At 40.1% G+C, this 21,594-nt stretch overlaps 1 protein-coding gene across 2 annotated transcripts in view; it reads right to left on the bottom strand.

Moving 5' to 3' along the window:
* WWC3 (WWC family member 3) overlaps positions 1-21,278 on the bottom strand; it is a 103,065-nt gene extending 81,787 nt beyond the window's left edge. The window contains exon 1 of one of the 2 annotated variants that reach the window (XM_074168390.1): positions 21,070-21,278. In XM_074168390.1, the coding sequence (XP_074024491.1) occupies positions 21,070-21,278 (209 nt within the window). The remainder of the gene's footprint in view (positions 1-21,069) is intronic. The other variant, XM_074168480.1, reaches the window with a different exon arrangement.
* Positions 21,279-21,594: the final 316 nt, after the last annotated feature.

Below are 21,594 nucleotides of genomic sequence, written 5' to 3' on the forward strand. Positions count from 1 at the left end.
TCAAATTCTAATTAGAGCACAATGAAGACACCACCGGGTAAATAAACTGTTATCATATTGCATTAAACCTATTTCCCCTACCCCCAAATTAAGAAGGTATTTTTAATCACCATTCAGCAAAACTGCTTTTCAGCCTATCTGACCACCTTCAGTCTATTTTCAGACCAGCCTTCCGATGCGAGGAGCCTCACTGCACGCCCAGTTAAACCCTGTTGCTGTGCTACATTTTAATGTAAGCCTAAATTTTACAGATATGACTAGTCTAGACCCCCTCCTTCCCTCTGACCATATATTAAGCAATGCATCTTACACACGAGTTAATGCTTCTAATCTCTGTAAAAGTTAGTTTTATGGAGACAATTAATTTCCTTATCTCCTCTCAACAAAGAAGCAGTAATGAATATGCTGATTTAAGACATCAGTCAAGTGGCATGCTGATTTGGGGAAGAACACTGGTCCCCCATGTCCTGTCCCCCTCCGCAAAAAAACAACCAAAACCCAAATGCTAAACTCTCTAAAACAGAGCAACACGCAAGGCAGCATATCAACTACCCAAGACATCTCTAAAACACACTGCTTTCTGAGGTGGCAGTACAGCGATGCTAAGGGCAGACATCCATGGACGCAAGCACATTTCTACTGATTGAAAAATCCGTACTTCTCAAAATTCTAGCAAACACATAAAAGGGGCACTATTCGGCATTTACTTCTTCCCAGAAAATGAATGCTGACAGAAGTGAAGGACAGGATGGCACCGTTGTTGCCATAATATAAATCCAGAATACTTAAAGGGATAACACACAATTTATTGACCACTGAGCCAAATCTCACAATGTAACATTTTATGTGATCCAAGAAGAGTATAAAAGTAAACAAAAATGTTTAAAGAGCTCTTGTATATGGACTCTAATTGCTTTTAAAAGGAAAACAAATTATACAAATGCTATTTTCAATAGCAGCTTGTCTAACACGTGGTTTAATTTAACAGGTATTAAAGATATTGTAAGATATTGTAAGCATGGACAAGATCTTCTGGAAACTTCTGGAAATCCAAACCTTAATGTTGAGAAGAAAGAAAAAAAAAAAATCACTGTATTCAGAGATCCAAGATTAATTTTATTTTTATTTTTTGCTTCCTTCAGAAGTTGCCATGAAAATGAACTCACCTTGTCCTCAATAAACAGTTCATCCTCATGTATTTTGTACAATTAAGCCCAGCACATTCTTCCATTGTTTTGAACCTATGCTGCTTTGATCTCCAATTTCCAAAAGAAGAGAACTACAAAAGCATTCTCAAACACACCTTCCAGATCAGACACGTGCTTCCTCATACACACACACACATTAACAGAAATTACTCCATTCCCTTTAAATTGCTGTTAATCACAAGCTTTTTTAAGTATAAATTTCAACTGTACAAAACACATAGCTATCCAAACAACAACAAAAACACTCCTTTCTTAGTACTGTTCCCATCTTTCTTTCCTGGAAGCACACGAATGCCTTCTCACAGTGCTGGGAACCACCCCACCCCTCCAGACCTGAGGGCAACCGGTTCCTGTGCCAGGGTGGCCAGCCCCACGCCAGCATCACCGGGCTGCCTCATGGCACACACCCCTCCAGCTCCTTCCAGCGCGTAGGAACGGACGCAGCTCCTGTCTCAGGAGCTGGCACAGGAGCAGCACATGCTGACAGCTTCATGATGCGATGTCACAGAGGAGAAACTGGAGGGTTACTTGACACTCATTTACAAATAGTTTTTCCTACACTGTCAATAGTCACTCGCATCTTATTAATTTCCAAAGTATTTATTCTGACGACCTTATGGCTACCGCTTTCCCCAAACAAAACCGCTACAAGCTAAGCTGTCAGCATTCTGTACTGTGGTGGACACCTATTACTCACCCCCATCAACCTAATACAAAGAAAACTTTTAACTAAAGCTACATAGCTAAAAGGTACAGCTTAACACATGAGAGAAAGTACACTTGCAGAAAATGAGAAACATCTACATTTATCATATGGTGCTTGGCAAGCACAATTGGAATATGAAGATCAATAAATTACCCCAAGAATTTTTAATGCTCCTTAAAAAACATCGTACCTACTGCCTTTGGTAACAAGGCAGGGGGAGAGGGAAAGAGGTAAAGAGACCACACCATTCCATCCTCAAATCAAGCTTGCTCACTGCTACATTTCTTCCTAGTCTCATCAGCAAAACTTTGTATCAAGTATCTAGGCAAAGTAATAGAAGATTTGGGAACTGAGGTCTTCTGCCTTTGGAAGGCTGTAACTGAAAGTGTCAAAGTATCTCTGATTTTAGGAAGCACTTTACAAAGAAGAAGCACGAACATTAGCAAACAAAGCCAAAAAGAAGAGAACTGAATCTTTACATCATTCATTTTATTTGTATTCATACAATCCCATTATTCATTTATAATCAGAACACCACAATCATGCCCCATCCCTGGAAGTGTTCACGGCCAAGCTGGATGGGACTTTGAGCAATCTGGTCTAGCGGGAGGTATCCCTGCCCACAGCAGGGGGGCTGGAACTCAATGATCTTTAAGGTCCCTTCCAACTCCCTTTATAGAATTCTATGATTCTATAAAGTTAAGAAATACTACCAACCTGAACACCACATACAAGGAGTTTAGAAGTGACAATACACAAAGAAAAAATATGGCAGAGCAGAGAACTGAATGCCCATCTCCCAAAACCCAAACCAGTACCACTGAACCATACTCTTTCTTGCTTTGGAGAGTCGCAATTAAAATAGGCAAACAACATTTTAGGACTGCTATTTCACAACAACTAGAAGAGGAGGTCAGAAAAGGCATTGCAGTAATACAGTTGGGAGATAGGGCAATGAATCTAAAGCAGGATTTTGGAGGACTGGGAAGAAAAACTTAAAAGGTGTTTTTCTGTTTCTATCAAGTATTTGAGAAGAGTAATTTAATTGTCTACTTTGAAGATTCAGCTTATCCTTCCAAGTAGCTATTGTAATTGGATTATAGCAGAAATCTTCCTGAAGTCATGGCTTTATTTCAAAGATCTCTGCTTAAGATAACTTTATTATATACAAAATGCTATACTACTGCAAATCAACAGGTAAGAAAGTTAAAAAACTAGCACTGGTGACACATCCTACAATAACACATATTTTATGTGTGCTTTCTAAATACAGCTCTATGAGAAACAATTAGTGACTACAACTTTCACAAAAAGAACATTAACTGATCTCTGTAAAGAAAGTAACATGACAGTAAAGGTACTGTAAATTCATACAGTCAACTAATTACTCCACACAAAACACTTCTAAAGTTTGTCTACACAGGATGTTTCCAGCAGACCCAAAGCAGCTCTGCCCTGGCTCCCACGCGTACAGCTACCAGCTACTTTGGTGTGGCACAGAGTTCCATCTAATATAACCTTGCCTACGCAGGGCTTGTTAGCTCAGGTTCGGTGATGAATTAACCACAGCCACCTGGCTCCTGACCAGCTCAAAGCACGAGCCGAATTTGCAACACAGCATTTAGACACAACTGAGAGTGTCTCATAATGAAATTGCTTACTCACCTTATTCACCTCACTTACTTCATCTAGTGGAATAAACTACTCACCCATATTGCTACACGAGAAGCACTCACATGGAAGATCTAGGGCCCTGTTTATTCACACCCAAGCTTACTGAACTCCAGCTTTTCCAGGTAGAAAAGTATGTGCTTAATGAAGGTCAAAACCAAAGTAAGCAATCTTTGCTGACAACGAAACCAAATGGCACCCACTACCCTTGACAGCATTTCACACGATACACCTCTGATCCTTATGAACAAAAAATGACTGCTAACAGCTCCAGGAGGTACATTAATAGTAGGGTATCTCACTGAAAAACCTGCAGGACTCTGGATCTCTACTCAAGCAGAAAACCAAACCTAAAAGCCAGTCAGCGTATCACAGGCAATGAAACCTCACAGCTACACTGGACATTTAAATCTGCCTAATGCTTTGTTTCATTTGTGGCAGGAATAGTGCATCCATTGCACACACACCACAGAACAACTATAGTCCAAGCCTGTAACATAAGATCCAGTACATTAATCTCAAAATGTTTTTCTATTACTTACTAGGTACAAACATTATCTGGTTTTTAGAAACTGGGTCCTGTTTCAATAAACTGGCTACATTTAAAAAAAAAAAAAAAATCAAGGCCTTATAGTCCCATCTGCTATAAAAATATGGATATGTGCTTTTTATTAATAACAATATTAATTCATAGACTTAAGTCTATTTAGTTTTTATTCCACTGGTAAGTTTCAAATTTTAGGGAAATCCCCTAGATAATTCAAATACCTATTGACATTTATGAAAGCAGGAGGCCTTGTAGAAAGCGAGAAGCCCATGTTTACACGTAATCGGGTATCAGAAAGTCTGCTTGGGAGCCAGTGGATGCAAATATCCCAAATGCAAGGCAAAAAGTGTCCGGCAGAACTTTCACCTTCCCAGACACCGAAGTCAATCAGCCATAAGACTCAAACCCACAGGAAACCAGACTTCATTAGTTCCGGTACTCACGGAAATACCTGATTTCTATAAATGGTAACATTTTCCACATAACATCTACTGCAAGCTTCTTTAGCACATCAAGCTCGGTACCCTGCAAGGCATCTCCCTGCCCTACCCTAGACATTCACGTGCAAGCTACCCAAATATTTTCCCTTCCAAATGTTATTTTCTTTAAAAATACATTAAATATTTCCTTTAAAAATCCGCAGCTAGTCCTATTTATGTGACTATTTGCTGGGCGGAACAAAGTTAGATGCTAAGCTGGAAATACCATAACAGCTGAGTATTTTAACTGGCAACACCCTTGTAATGACATGCCTGTGTGTCATATCAGCTATAGACTCCACAACCTTACAAATCTGACATCTCCCAGCTTGAAAAATTAATTTAGCAGGTTTATCAGAATTTTACATGTACATTTTCACAGACATTCTTGCATTAAAAATACCCAAGAGCATTATATAAAGTTTATATTCACAAGTTTGATGCTTGTCAGTAACAAATTCAGTAGCCAACAGGTCAATGCACTATCCCTCCAAAACTGGATGTGTCACGCCATGATAAAATTTATGTTAAAGTGATTTTTCTGTAAAATAAAAACCCAAAGTGGAAATCATATATTGTTTTCAAACGCTAAAATTTTAGCTCTTTCCAGATAAAAATCCATACCTTTATTACCCATACTGTTCTATCAATTCAGGTGTGCACTATTTACATAGATTAGCAGTGTTATACAAGGAACTTGTCCTAAATAAACATAAATTGTATAATAAGGATGCTGCAATCCCTTGTGCATCTAACACTGCTGGGCTTGGGAAACTTTTTTCTCCAAAATTTGAAAGCAAACATATGGCAATACCCAAGAAGACTATGCTACTTTTTCCTGAAAACAGGCACCAGATGTATTGAGAAAAGACAGGTTTATTCCCAATTTGAGTCTTTCCTGACAGTTTGTTGCTGTGTTATACACCTTGAACTTCGCTGAGGTTTAGAGGTTTATTTTGTTGCATTTTATAAATGTTGCAACCAGAGGGGGAGGTGGGGGACTGGAGAACTGAGGTAACGCTGAACTCAGTAATCCAGTAGATATCAGAGTCTTGATTAAAAATATTTCTCCCGATTAAAAATGACCCGCCCATGAGAATCAAAGAGATAGGAATTTGGAGACGTGCCAGTTCATACAATAACTGTGTTTATTTGTCTTAATAAATATTTAAGAAACATGACTTGTGGTATTTGATATAACTGAGCCCGTGGTTAAAAGGCCTCTCTCCATGACATAAGCAAATACAGTCTATCCTCTTTATTTGTCCAACTTCTCTTCGACATTCAAGGCTAATCTAGTTTTAGGTCAGGAAAACGACTGCGGTCTATCATTTTAAACAAACCATTGTAGTAAAACGTGAACAGGAAATTCCTAACTACACTGTTCAAAGAACAATGATTAGAAAAACAACGCAAGCTCACGAAGTACAAGGAGCCTGTGAACTATCACAGGACGGTTTGGGTGGACAATAAAAGTAAAAATCGAGCACACACATCTAGTTACCTTGCTCCTTTTTTCTTTCCCCCTACTGCCCCCCACTCCCCACCCTGTCCTCCCCACTGGGGCCAGGGGTTCTTTGGACCTTGCCCAGGAAGAAACCTTCAAATCTGAAGGGGGAAGAGAGCAGTATATACAGCTCTGTCTGATACCTTGGAAATATCCGGCCTGCGGGAGTTAGCGCAGGCATGCCATTCATTCCACAACATATAAATGCCCTCTTTAGAGCCTCATCTAAGCAGCAGTTTCATTTGGATTTTGAGGCACAGGTCTGCCTTGTTTTTCCAATAAGCTGCAAGCTATTTTTACCATTAAAAAAAAAAAAAACAGCCAACATTTTAAAAGCGTGCCTGCTAGCATACAGAGAGTATATAAAATGGGTAAAATGTGGACTCGGGGAAAATCTCCTGTATTAGCATTCTATTCATAGCACAGATTTCCCTCTCCTGAAGAAAAAAAAAAAACCACCCACAAAAAACCCACCCTTAAATCGCAAAAACTCCACCAAAACTCACATACTTAAAATTCTACCAGGTCTAGTATCTTTAAATGTTCAGAAATTCTTTAAGCAAAGTGCTCTGACAACTATTTGAAATTTATTCTCGTACAAGTCTGGACATCTGATCATCTTCACTAATAGGGAGAAAAAAAAAAAAAAAGATGTACTCCTAATTAGAGACAGAAATCACAGTAAAAGGGAATAATTTAATTTTTAACATAATGTACTAACATTACACTAAGAGCCTATTAATCTGTGTAACATTTCAAGAAAACTTTTTTCTTCACAGGAGACATATCCAAAAAATATCTGGATACAGTTATTAGTATTAAAATCTTCATCTACTTTGAAAAATAAACTTCAGAGCACATATACAAAAGGCTAAAGACAGAAAAATGAGCATATGGATCTCAAAAGACTTGCATTTTAAAGAACTCCATTCACGGACTGGAGGGCAGGGAGAAAATTTCCACAACCAGGACACTATCCACAGTTTTGGGGTGCTCCTAATGGAATCAGAGTTTTGGACACAGGGTAATTTATTTTTTAAAGAGGACACAAAAGTCTTTTATAAGCATTCTATAGATTCTAAATGTAAAGAAAAGAAACTTAAGGTTGTGATTACGGTAAAAAATAAACATGATTTTCTTTATTAACTGGCTTCAGAAATAAAACAAATATCTGAAGAACAGTGTGGGTAAAAAGTCATATGTGCAAAGCTTCAAAAACCCCAGATGTTCACATACCCTAGATAATTACACAAAGGAGATATTCAAGAAATTTATTACAGTAAGTTTTAATGACAAAATGATGCAGCTGTATTGTAAAACAAGAACAAAACTTTTTTAAAATTCTGAACCCCTTACATGCAAGGCATTAGGAGAAAAAACATTATCAATATCCTCTTTCAGATACTATTTCCAAAACAATCGGGTAATGGCCAAAAAGCTTCATCAGAAACAAGTCAGAAACCAGCAAAAGAGAGAAAGTCCATAACTCGAAGATCCAAACTGAGTCCTGGTCAATAGTAATGAAAGCGTACAATCGTCTTCCAGTTGTTTGGCAGACACTGTGAAACAGAACGAAGGACACGGCGCACTCCCAGCAGGCAGATGTCCAGAGAACAAGATCAGCTACATCATCGTGTTACCGAACAGAAGCCCTGAACAGGCACAGACAGATCTACAAGATTACTCCCAGAAGTAATTTACTTAACAGATATTACAGCATAATCTGGTACAAGAGTTCCCTCTCTACCTGTACTAAGGCACTTGATATTTCAGTGGAAGGAAGAAGTTCACAAAAATGGACTATTTTCTGAAATCACTGGAGCTTTACCTAGTCTGTGAAATTTGCAGAATATTGTGACAAATTTTATGAACACTTAAAAAATATAATATACATATATCTCTCTCTTCACCCATACGAACCTTCTGGTGTTTTGCCTTTTATCCAGTCATAGATGCCTTAGCAGGTTTACATCTAAGCTCAATAAAATGTTCCAAGTTTTTTTTTCCCTTCTGGGAAAACTTAAAAGACTTTTTTTCCTAAGAATATGACATACTCCTAGAAGAGAAAAAGTTGGGATATCAAGATTTGTGCAAAAATTCCCACAAGCTGTTTCTGAAAATGCATTAAAAATGAAGGTAACTGATAATTCCCTAAGACACCTTTGAAACCTTAAGAACAGATTCAGTACAAAGACTTAGGAGGTTCTGAGTGCTATTCACAGCCAATGATAGGAAACACTACTGCGCTTTTTCTTTTTTTTTTTTTTAAATAAATAACCAAAACCAAACCAGCAACAAGATTGATCATCGCTCAGCAATTCTTCCACAGATCATTTCCCACAAACATTTCTCCACTCCAACTTTCCAGAGTGTAAAGTCTGAATAATGTTTACCAACAGAAGCATTGAGGCTATAGCTGTAAGAAATCTCGTAGATGGTAAGCTGCCTGAAATTTCAGATGATTAAATGACATTGCACAAAACATTCGCATGCTCCTTCCTACATATTTGCGTCTGGATACCTGCCCATGGACTAAGAGCACTTTTTGCTCTGAAAGCTGTCTGTCATGTTTAACTGAAGAAATTTGTAACATTTCTCCAAAACTTCACATAGGCACATACAGAACACTATTGAAAAAGAGAACCAGGAATTCACAAAGCAGCTTATTTTACAATAATAAAATAATTCCTGGAACCGGAAATAGAGTATCTTCATAGCACCATCAATCAATCAGAATCCAAGAGTCAGCCTGATCATAATATCTTGACATTTTACTCCTAAAATAGGCTAAAGAAGATTTTTCTAAAGCAGAAATTAAGGGTTCATTTCACAATTTCTTTGAAAAAAAAAATTGTAGCTATACCCTTTTCAAAAAAAAACCCAAAACCATTCAAAACAAAAAAAAAAATCCCAACCTACCACTTTAACATTGGTTAAACCAAGTATGCAGGGTTCAGCAGTTAATTTTTTCCCTCAACATCATCACCTTCTCAAATAGATAGTGCTTAGCTAACACACTTCACGAACAGTAATCATGCTCCACACTGCAGATCAATTCAAAGAGACTTAGCTGAAACCAGCCATTCATTAAGATCCAAGAAAATGCCTCTTAAATTCAGTGTATTACATGGTGTTATGAGAAACCAAGAAGTTGTTTAGCTGAACCAGTACACAAGACTCTGAAAGTGCAGAGAACTATTAAATATAAATAATGTGAAGGAAGGATTAGGCCAAGCCCTAGGACCTCTTGTTCCATCACTGTGCATGCTCCCCTTGACTAAAGCAAAAAGTTTAAATCTGTTATTTCTTGGACTCTATATAAGTATGTTGTAGCTACTTCTGATTAATATAGGTAACTGGAGAGTTGCTTCTTTCCGAAGTCCTGGCTGTAAACAAATACATTAAAATACTGGACTATGTGTGCATTAAGCTGCAGTTTCCAAGGGTTGAGAACTGAGTGAAATCAAAAAGAAGTTTTCACAACAGTTCTTTCTCTTGATGACATGAGATTTGCTCTTAAAAGTTCCCCTAGAGCCAACACAAATTTATGGCTAACCAGTCCAGATGCAAAATAAAGCTGATCCAAAAATACCTGACCATTTTTAATTAAAACGCTTTTGCTTTCCTTTTGAGAAAAATAATTTTTTTAAACCTCTGAAATTTGGATTTTAAATCAAAAGTACATCTTTTGCCATACAGACGAGACAGAAGCATCAAAAAAATCAAATTGTGATTAAGAAGCTGGCTACAATGGATGACCAAAGTACTTCTAAAAGAAGAATTCATTGTCTGAAGCTTCATCAAATGAAGAAGCTGAAAGCTCACACGCGTCAGTGTATTTAGAGAAGGACTGTATTTGATTACTCAGAGAAATCTCGAAACACATGAGAAATTAGACCATCATTTCAAAGGACAGCTTTTTTAATCATCTGTTCTGCAAGCTGGTACTAGTAAACGTTTTTCTAAACAAATAATTCTGTAATTTAATTGGCCCAACTGAGCAGCTACATTAAACACAGAAGTGGAATTCAAATGCCCATGCAGTCTTGAGCACATGGTGCCTATTTATCACAAATCTCAGTACACCCATAACCACAAGAACACCGCTAGGTTTTTCTTTGAATAAACTATGATCTGGCAGAAAAGCAAAGATAAGACAACTCAAACCAACACAAAGTAGCGTACAGTTCTGTTTAAGTATCATCACTCAGTACACTGCATACAGTTGGAAACATGCATATGAATGTGCACTATGAATACACGTTCTTTAATTGAATTTTGATAAATTATCTATTGCATTTCCAGTCTTTACATGCATTTCCAATTTTTTTTTAATTATATAAAGGAGAGGCCACTTACACTTTCTCTAGCTCATAACCTGATGATTATCATTAATTTCTGTTAGTCATCAATTATAGAATTAGAGACTATTTAATTACTAGCAAAATTGATCTATGATCCAACAGTCATGATGGTAACTAAATCAATTTTTCTTGGGTTCTGTGGTTAACTTATTCTGAAGTTTTGGGTTCAGGGATTTTTAACCATGTGCCTTATTATTTCTTTCTACTGTGAATCTTAGTCTTATCTAAAACATGTAATCTGGGGCAAGCAGAAGACACACAAGCGTTTAAACAGTAAGTTCTGAAGACATGCGATACCTTCTCCATCTACTAGTTATCAAAAAAAACCCGCAATGGTAATTTACTTTTTATTCTGAAATTCCCTTTTAAGCATGCATGGAATTGCTGTTCAAGTCAAGTAACTTTGGACTGTATCCTACTTTGAGAAGTGTGTCACAATTTGTTTATGCTATAGAATTAGATAATTATGCAGCACTTCAGCTGCCTTCCCAAACATGGATAAGCCACTCTTTCTAACAACAGCTTGTGTATTAAGGTTTTTTTAAAAGTCTTATTTTTAGCTGTTTAAACTGTAATCCAAGATTAAATAAATCAATTTTGAAATATTATGCATTTTCAGCTTTGATAACAAACTTTGCATTTTGCCATCAAGAATCCTAATCACTGTGCGCATGAAAGAGCTTCAGCCTAAGTACAATATAAATCAAAAGAGTTTCAACAACATTCTCCATAGATATTTCATCTTGAAAATAACTCTTTCAGAAAGCTATGAAAGATAGCCTTTGATTCTCCGTTGCTAGTTCAAGGGTGTTGATAACACTGTACTTTATTTTTGTCCCATTGCCAATTAAATATACTGAAATATAAAAGTTCTTTGAAGACAAAAATAAAAAAACTAGTTGCTTCAGTTTTTGATATTTACTAATTCAGCCCTTGATGGCAATCAGCTCCTTCAGCCAAAAGATCTAACAGTACCGCACAGAATTGCCTCCATTCTGCAAACCACAGGGAGACCACCAAGCTCATCACTGGATGCAAAAGCCTCTCCTACTCTAGCAAACACCCACAAAAAGGCAGAGAAACAAACCGAGAAGCATGCCAGCTTACTGCATCATCTAACATCCGTCTAGAGCAAGCCTCCCAAGGAGGCTAGCTGTATTAAATGACTGACTCAAATGATTCAACGGGCCATTAAAAGTGACAGGTCATATCTTACCGTGCTTTTAGCTCACCCTAATTATACTGAGTCCAAATCAATTTTCCTATCTGAAACAGAATCAAGAAACTATCAAGACCCTTATAGCATGGCAAAACAAAACCTACATCCCCTTGCCGTTAATGACTAGTTAAGAAGTGAGAGCTTTATCACCATGAAACAGGCTTGGGATTGGTAGCAAGGCAAAAATACGACATCGAAGTCCCTGCTTCTCTCCATGAACAGACAAAAATCTTGTTCATCTAACACAAATATTACAACCTCCTCCTCCTCTACAACCTAGCACCCATTCAGGTACCTTAAAAAGTTCCCCAGTCAAAATATCACGATCTTTGATGGGCTATAGCTCCAAACACTGGTGACAAAGCCACACTCCAAGTCCCCTCAATAGCTGCTCTGGGGTTTTTCTTATTACCTTGACATGCCTTTCCACACTCCACCCTTCCCCAGTTACACCCTACACTTCTATGCACAACTGAGATCCTCCTCAGAGGTGCTCCGCTGTCAAGATCCTCCCCACATCTGGCTGATCTTATACCCAGTTCTCTCTCACACATGCCTCCAAGGTACCACACTGCTGATATCCTCCCCAGACATCAGTCTGGTCCTAGATCAGTTCGCTCATGCACCAACTTCACCAAACCTTTCATGAGCGTTTCCAAGCTGCTGCTGATACCCCAAACTCAGTCTCCAAATGGGTTCTGCTGCTTGTGGCCCTCTCACTTCTCAATAGCCACTTCAGTGCTGCTGCTCAACTAAAAAACTCTGACACCTATTTAATTAACTTCTGTTGGCTTTTATACATCTGTCTTATGTCTGAGAAGTGAACCCTTCCTTTTAAATGTAACTTGAAGCTTGTTTAGAGGTATGTTGTTTCTGTGTTTATGTTATGTTTATATCATGGAGGTGTTTTAAAAATCAGTAGTCAGGACCGCCATTCACAAAGAGGATTTACTCAAAGAAGGTTTTAAACTGACTCATCACTTTTGCCTAAGCCAGTTCCTTATTGAATTAAACTTAATTGACATAGGCTACTTAAATACCCATCTGCCCTGAAGGTTAAATCATCTTAGGGAACTAAACCAACTGACAACTACCCTCCCCAAAAAGAGGCAAATGAAATACTGCATAGGGTTTGGGTTGGGGTTTTTTTTGCTGATTTGTCATACATTAAGGTCGGATAAGCACCAGTACCAGTGCAAGAGAGGGGTGAGACCATGTGGCTGGCAGGGAGGACACTGGTGCTTTTGGCAGCAGCTAAGCAGTAGCTGAAGGGTGCTGCATTGTGAAACCCTGCTGAGCCTGCACCCTGCTCTGCCATGGCAGGCAGAGAAGTAGGAAAAGTACCTAGAGCATGTTTTCTTTAGCTAGCTTCTTCCAAGCAGAAACAAGACGAAGATTACTTAAAAGCTGCGATACTGGCTGGCTTTGCTGGTGAATGTGAACTGTCACATCTGCAGCAGATAAGATACTCAGGAAGTTCTATTTTTAACTGTAGGCAGAAAGAGTATTAGTTTTACTTTGTTTCACCAAAATATCAACTAAATACTTCTGTTTGGCCTCACACACAACTGTACAAAGCTCTACCTTCCGGTAAACAACACAAAATTATAAACCAACATTACATTTAACAGGCACCTCTATGAAGCTTGTTAACAGGACTTTGCTATAGGTAAGCTTCTAATATTAAGTCATTTATTCTTATGTTTGCACAGTGCTGTCACTATATTTACGTTCACTAAAACACTAAGTTGTTATCACTCAAACTGAACTTATCACTAGAATCCAAGCCTAAATAGGAATTTTTTCTCCAGTTAATAGAACTTAAAACCCAGCCCTAGCCTTTCAAATCTTGCATTCTCACACATGCAGATTATAGATCCTGAAAAGCAGATATTTCCTCCCAACACCCTTTAGAAGATATGTTAATGCAAATACCTGATTTTCTTTTAACAATGCTTGGTGCTGTTTAATGACAATAAACACAATCATTATGCCTATACTGACTAAGACATACATGGATTTATACATACAAGAAACAGGAAGGTACTTTTTCCAACAGTTTCAAGCACTGACAACATCTGACAGATCACAGTTTCTCGTTGTAAGATCCAACTCATACATGAGGCAGTCAATACCATTTCACAGAACCCTTCAAGAAAAAGCCCTCATAACATCTGCCAACACACTGAAGTCACAAGCGCTAATTTAGTCCTTTCTAGCATGCACACAAATACAATAAGGCAGGTGTCTGCATTCCTTATCTAATTGCTGAAAATACTTCCATTTAGATGTAAAAACTACAAACGCATATAAAAAAACCTTCACCTTTAACAAAACATTAAGAAGCTTAACAGCATTTTTTATTAATGAGGTTACCGTGGCTCAATAGCAGGTTTGATGCTTTAGCACACATGCATTAGTTTTATGCTACCTAAGCCAGATTTTCAAACTTTATGTATTTTAACCAGTAAAAAACAATTAAAAAACCATAATTCACTACTATTGTACTATAAGGAAAATCTTTCACCTTTAGGAAGAAACAGTGGGTGCCTCCCACCTCTACTTTCTGAGAAAAACTTCTGAAAAACTACTAAATAAAATGTATAACCCTCAATGACCGGAGAGGTACTACTCATTTTTAACTAAGTTGAACTACAAGAAAACATGAATGCTCACTTCATACAGGCACTGCTTTTTTCCAATCAACATAAATTTGACAAGAAATTAAAAGCTACCTTATTAAAATATTCATATCAGAGAGCTGAGATCAAGGGGGAAAAAGGCAGTAATTTAAAATTATTTACCATGAATCAGCTGATTAACATTTACTTGTTACCAGAATCTATCAATCAATCAAAAGACTCAACTTGAAAATCATACTTAATACCAACTAATAATAATTCCAGGACACTTGTGCCTACATTCATTTTTAATCATAAATGTTTTCATGGAAGTTGCTCACAATATAAAATTAAATACCTGCCTGTTTGAAGACCTACCAGCCAGCATGAAAAAAAATATGAATGTATCTCCCTCCTGAAAGGCAGAGAAGTAGATTTATCATGGCATATGTGAAACTTTCAAAAACCAATGTGAGCTACAGCATGCCTTTAAAAATATTACTGAGTTATTCTGAACAAGAACTAAAGCACAAATATGTGCAGATTGACCAGGGCACCACAGCCCTTTCTCAGCACCATGTGCTGCAGCATGTATTCCCAGTCATGTGCCAGGAGAGCAGTCACACAGCTGCGCAGCATTCCCATCCACACTGTGGCTGCATCCAGGCTTGACATTTGCACAGAAAATTCAAAACATCTGGATCTCAAGTCCTACACTATATGCAATGTTTTTAATATAAATTCTATCAAGTCCACTGTATTTACTGCTAACTTGAGGCAAGCAAATGATGCAACTGCAGTGACCCACATGCCTCAAGTGACAGGGATAAATTGGATTTCTTCCTTGCCGTGTAAAGAGAAATAATCAGATAGAGAAACTCTCCACTTTCTAATGAAAGGACGGCTGCTCTGCCAATCCTTATGAGATATATATAGCTATATATATTATGTATAGGTCAAATGATATATCACGTGATAGAGGCAGTAAAAATAGATGGTTGTAGACAATAGGACTTCAAGCAATAGCTGACTTAAATCAGGCCAAAAAAAAAATTAAGTAATTTCATCTAGAGAGCTAAAAGAGTGGAAAAATGACTCCAACATTTAATATCTCTTACTATTACAGCCATATCATATTTCTGGTTTCAACTTCTGACTATCAGATATTATTACAAGTTTACTAAACAAAAGAGCTCTGAAGTCTCCGGTATCATCTTTTTTTATGACCAGTACTCAAACCACTTCTTAAACACCTCTTCAACTGAATAAATTCAGCTCATTTGTTCTCATGGGAGAGCATATTTTCTAGATTCATACTCTTTTTGTTTTTCTTTACAATCATCTCCATCACTTGTGAACTTGGCACTGACAGCCTTGAGAACCAATTTATAAAATCACAACCAAATTAGTATTTCAGCAGTTCTGCTCCCCTTAAAACATTTTCAAAGCATCACTTCCAACAATACATTTCTGTACCCTACAGGTCACATTTTACGTTTTACATTAACAGTCTGCACCACAGTCAAATAAAGTACATCATTTAATTCTGTCCAGTCATCGTAATGTGTTCAGAGGCAATATTAAAATAACGATCAACTTTGTTTTCTTCCCATTCCAAAATAGCACTAGTTCATAACAAAACTGTGAGTTAACAAAGTTGATAATCACAACAAAAAGGAAGTAGACATAAAAAGTCTGAAAACACATACTAACTTGAAGCAAATTTTCAAAAATGGCAGTGGTACTATCTATTCTGTTGCCTTCATCTTTCTGATGCTTTGGAATAGAAGCATTTAGAAGAGTTCTAATACTGAATGACACTAACTGGGATTCTCAGTGCAGGGGCTTAAGCCAGGCCCAGAAAAATGCTGTTAGTGAAAAGCCTCTGTCTTTGCCTTGCTGAGGAACATCAAATGGACAGATACATTCCAATACTCAGGAGATATTCTCTTGCCTTGACAAAGAGGCCACTGCTTTTCCAACCGTATCACGCACTGCTACACCAACAGATCCTCCTTTGCCTCACTAGAGAGGGGCACATCTTCCCATTTCAGCAAAAAAACTTTAGAAGTGATTCTCATCCATTTCACAGCTCTCTGATCTGGCCTCAGAGTTGCTCCTCTCCATGTATCAAACAAGGCAAGAAAACATGTGAAACAGTAGTTTGTCACTAAAAATGCTCTTAATACAAAACAAGAAGTAATTAAGCAACTTAAGTCTGGAATTTTCTAGCTTTGACATGAATATTGTCTTGATTTAAGCTTCGTACTCACAATCTCCTATTCCTTTATAAAACCAAACTGGGGAAAGAGAAATCACATCGTGCAGCATCACACCAGCACGTGGGTTTGAACACCTCGCTTTGCCATTTGCCATAACTGAGGAAACAATAGTAGCAATGGACTTCGTCCTACCCCACAAAGAGAAGAGGCAAACTGAGTAATACTGATATTTGCTAAAAGCAAATATAAATTATGAGAATGAGTCGTGAAATAGTTCGGGGGGGGGGGGGGGGGGGGAAGAAAAAAAAGCCAGCACTTCTGGACTTTTCTGAATAGTATTCACTTGAACATTTCTACTCTGCACAGGGGGTGGGGGGGGTGTGAATAACATAGATACCTGCCTAGTGACTTTCCCAAGCTGACTCCTTGCTTCAAGCCCATAAGCCTTTCCTGCTTATTTCCAAGCTTTACAATTCTGAATTTTCACCAGTCTCCTTGTCCAGCACATCTGGTACTTCCTGAAACCCTGTCCTCTCGTTTCATGCATAGTTCTTACATTTCACCTTCTAACTATCTTCTCTTCTCCACCTAGACTTTGCACGCTGCCATGCATGCATATTTTCTGACTGAAGATTCCTCACCCAAACTCACCGCTCCTTCTTTCCCCTCTGGGTTCCCTGTACAGCCAAGAAAAGAGCTGACACTCTCACAACCCGAACCCTCACCAGACCGGTTTCTTCTTACCTGTTTTTCCCTGCCCTACTGGTTTTCAGTCCAGTTCCCCTACTTTTTTCTTCCCAGGCTTCAGGTGCCATCCTCCTTCTCCCTACCCCCAACTCCTGACTGCATTGCTTTCCACAACCTACTGAAATTTTCCCCACCTCTGTCAAACTCCAAGGCCAATCCCACTTGTTCTCGTACCCTTGTTCCAACCCACCTCCTCTACAAGGCCAGGATTTTTCTTCTGTGCTCAAATTAAGCAGCTTTTAGGTCTCCTAATTTAGATGGTGATTAGGACACAGGACAGAAAAAGTCCCTGATTTCAATTAACATACCAGCAGTCCAGCTTGCAGGAAGTTTCTGCACACGCAACTGCTAAAATCTAAGTCTTTACCCAGCCCATACTGATTTTTCAATGCCTCCCAAACTGGCCAAAATAGACAATTTCTCCATGCAAAAACACTGCTATATCTTACAAGTTTAAAATCCTCACTCCAAAGCAAGATGATTTCAATCTTCATACAAACAAGACAACTCACATTACAAAGCTGGAGGAAACACTCCCTCTCCCCTAGTGTTGTTCCAAAAAACCAACGCTGTGTTTTAGTGGAAGTTTCCACATACAACAAATCCAACAAAACTCACCAGCTTGGAAAGCTTTTGCCAAACTTCATTAGTTTTGGCTAAGCTCTAGTCACTTGAAAACAGTCTTGTAACAAACAGCAACAGATCCCTGGTGCCATGAGGATCACCAATATCAACCACAAACATAGTCAGTCTTTTACAAGACCATTTACAATCCCCAGTTATTGACCAGAATCTCAATATAGCAAGTACTGTGCAAACACAAGATAAAAAGGCAGTTTACTGCCTTGAAGAACTTACAATCTATTAAGATAAAAGACGACTACAACCGTGAGATGAAAACATGCATGGAACAGCTCCATTCTGAGACCTACAGGATCTGCTACACAACCATCTGCAATCTATTCATTACACACAATCCACGCATATCACCACAGTATATTCCCCAACCTAACCACTGATTTGATACCAAAGATAAGATGCTTCTCAAACCTGTTCATTTTATCACTCTTCTGTTAGCATCCCTCTTTTTTCTTCATTTACTCCACTTTTTTTTTTGTACCATAGAAAACTATATGGTATCCACTTCTGAGTCCTGTATCCCCTCTCCCTCCGTATCATTCTGACTTACCTCCCTTGCTCTTGTCACCTTTCCCAAACTCCAAAATCCTTTATAAAGCACATTTTTCCTTCCTCAGCTTTTCCAGTTAAACTTTCCTTCTCTTTCTGGCTTCAATGGGAAAAATAGGGGGGGTGGGGGGGTGAAACAGGGGGAGATTTTCTGTTTTTTTCTAATAGAATAACTGCTTCAAATTAAATTCACTAAACAAGCTATACAAAAGGCTGAGAAATCTCAGGAGGAATGCTGAAAAGAAAAACAAACTACTAACTGCCAGCCAGAGGGAAAGAGGAGCCCGTGGGGATGCTTATGGGACTACTGCCCATAGGAAAGCTTGGAGGTGCTGATCTCAGAGCCCTGATCAAGTGGCAGTATGGCCTGAGGTCCCATAGCTTTGTCCAATTCCTCCTGCGTACAAACAAAACCACTCCATGAATACAGAAATGGGGGGCTGATCTCTGTCACTCTATGCCAAACTCAAAACGCTAAGGTACATACGATACAAGTACATTATTCTGCCCTCCATTTTTCAACTTCTTTTTGCAAAAATACAGCTTCGGTACCACTTCCCTGTTGCTCTGATCTTTCTTTCCCAAACTTTCGCAGAACACAACTAACCTGATCCTTTCTTACTTTGCCGCTGCCTACAGGAATGTGAATAGCTGCAATGAAAACCAAAAAGACTGGTCACTTTCTGCTATGCAACACACAGAAATCTCACCAACATAACAACAGTAGTCTCAGATTATCTCTGCAATCATAAAACTAGCTCCTGCTAATTGAATTCTGTAGAAATTACTGATACATGCTCATGAAAACATCACATCTTTTCTATCTGCCCCTATGCGTCTCAATCTCTGCTCTACAGCCTGTTCTTACCCAACATGAAAAAAATCTAAGTTTAAACACTGGTGTGAAATATTTAGACAAATTTTCAAGCATCATGTGGCATTTCAATTCTTTCTTCAAAACACAAAGTCATAATTTTAGCAATACTATTTAAGTTGAACGGTAAATGAATTTAAACACTGTAGTAAATGGCTAATTCTTTTTCCTTATTTTCTGATGCAAGATATTCCAGAGGATGAAACTGCATACCCTCTGAAATTTAATAGAAAGGATAACATGCAGAGAAGACACAGATATGTTGTTGTACCTTTAAAACAGCGTATTACAAGTAAGCTAACGTTAAAATGCATATCTGTGTTGTAGAAAAGTGTGCTATCTAAAGCATACTAGCAAATATTCAGTGCCTCAGCAAAAAAAAAAAAAAAAGTATGTGCATACATAAGTATGTCTAAATAACAAGACAAAGGATCTTGATCTGGTAGGTAAATATTTAGGCTATTTAAACAGTTATGTATCATTGTGCAAGACGGGCAGGAATCGCTTAAATTACTACAGTCTTTAACCCAGACTGTGCTTAAATGTTTCTGTGGCCTGCTTAACATTCCAGGCATACTTCTGGCAAGGTAGCTCTGGCTGAGGTTCAAACTGTCCTTGTCCAACTTTCACTTACTATAAAAACATTGTTTAATATAGAAAAGTATACACGGAGACATATGTTTCTTATTTCGCCGACACCTAGAATACTGACACTTGTGTTCACTAACTCCGCGTGGAAATTTTTAGGCGAATGCTTTCCAGCGAGGTTGTGTTCACCGGGCAGACAGTCCACGCTTCCACCAGTTTTAAGCTACGACGCTTAAATACTGCTCATAAAGCAGTTCTGCCGAAATATGTAAACCCTGTCCGTATTTATTCCCCCTAATTAAAATGAAAAGGCCTAACCCAACCTTACCACGCACTGCCAGGCCAGAGAGACCAGAAAACGCTATCCCGAAACAAGGCAGCAGCCGGGTAATTTGTAGCAGACCGCGTATTTGTCAAATTAACTGCAGGAATTTACCGGTTTGCTTACCTCCACGCAGCGTTATCTTTTATGAGGAGGTAATCTACCAAATTACTTCAGCATGCCTCCAGCCTGCTGCTGCCAATTAGTTCAGCCCGGCTAATAAATCAGGACGGCCAAGCCATTTTACAGTGGGGCTTCGTCCAGGATTCGAGGGGTGTAAACAGAGGCGCCATGGTCCCGTACGCCCCATCTCTCCCCTAACAGAGAGGCAACACTTGGTCTGAGCACCCACCACGGGCAAAAAAGAGCCTTAATTCCCGGGAAGGGGGGGTTCGATCTAATTTAACCTTTACAAACTCATCAGCCGCCGGGGCAGCGGCTCGGCACGTCAGGTCTCCCCTCCACACGCATCGGCCGAGGAGGGTCGGGGTGACAGGGCCGCCCCCCAACTCCTCCCCATACCCCGGCCCGTCTTCCCGCCTCGGGGCGAAGCCAGGCGACGCGGAGAGCCCCGCCGCCCACACGCTCCCCGCGGCCACGGCCGGGGGAAGGAAAATGTCGCCGACGGGCCCGGCTCGGCCGCCGAGGGGGAGAGGGCGCGGGGAGAGGGGGACGGGGAGGCCTCGGAGGAGGCCTCCCCGTCCCCCTCTCCCCGCGCCCTCTCCCCCTCGGCGGTGGGGCGACCCCTGCTTGCGCCCTCCTTCCCCCGGGATCTCCCCGATCCGCCGGCGGCTGCCGCCCCTTACCTGTCCCGGGGGTCGATCCACGAGGTCTGCCGGGTGTTATGGTCGATGTAAAAGACTCGCCCGTCGAAGTCCCTCGCTTCCTCCCAGCCGGCGGGCAGCGGTAGTTCCGAGCTCTCCCGGCCCCGCTGCCCGCCCGCCGCCGGCCCGCCGCCCTGTCCCGCCGCCACTTGCTGCTGCCGCCGCCGCCGCCCGCCGCTCAACCACGGCATGGCCGCTCCGCCGCCGGGCCGCCGCCGCCGCCCAGCTCCGGCCGAAACCCGCTCCCCGCCCGCCGCCGGGGCAGCTCCCGTCCCGCCCGGGCCACGGCCGCTCGCCGCCGCCTCCTCCTCCTCTTCCTCCTCCTCCAGCACTAACAGGCGGCCCCGCAGGCAGCGGGACTCGGGCGGCTCCGGCTGCGCCGCGCCGGGCTCATCCTCCCCCGCTCCAGCCCCGCTCCGCGCCGGGACCAGCCCCGCCGCGCTTCCTAACCCCGCCCGGGACCTGCCCCGCGCCGCCGCGGCTCCCAGCCCCCGAGCTCGGCCCGCC

The sequence above is a fragment of the Numenius arquata genome, chromosome 1 (genome assembly GCF_964106895.1).
Source record: "Numenius arquata chromosome 1, bNumArq3.hap1.1, whole genome shotgun sequence".
In the NCBI taxonomy this organism is placed as follows: domain Eukaryota; kingdom Metazoa; phylum Chordata; class Aves; order Charadriiformes; family Scolopacidae; genus Numenius; species Numenius arquata.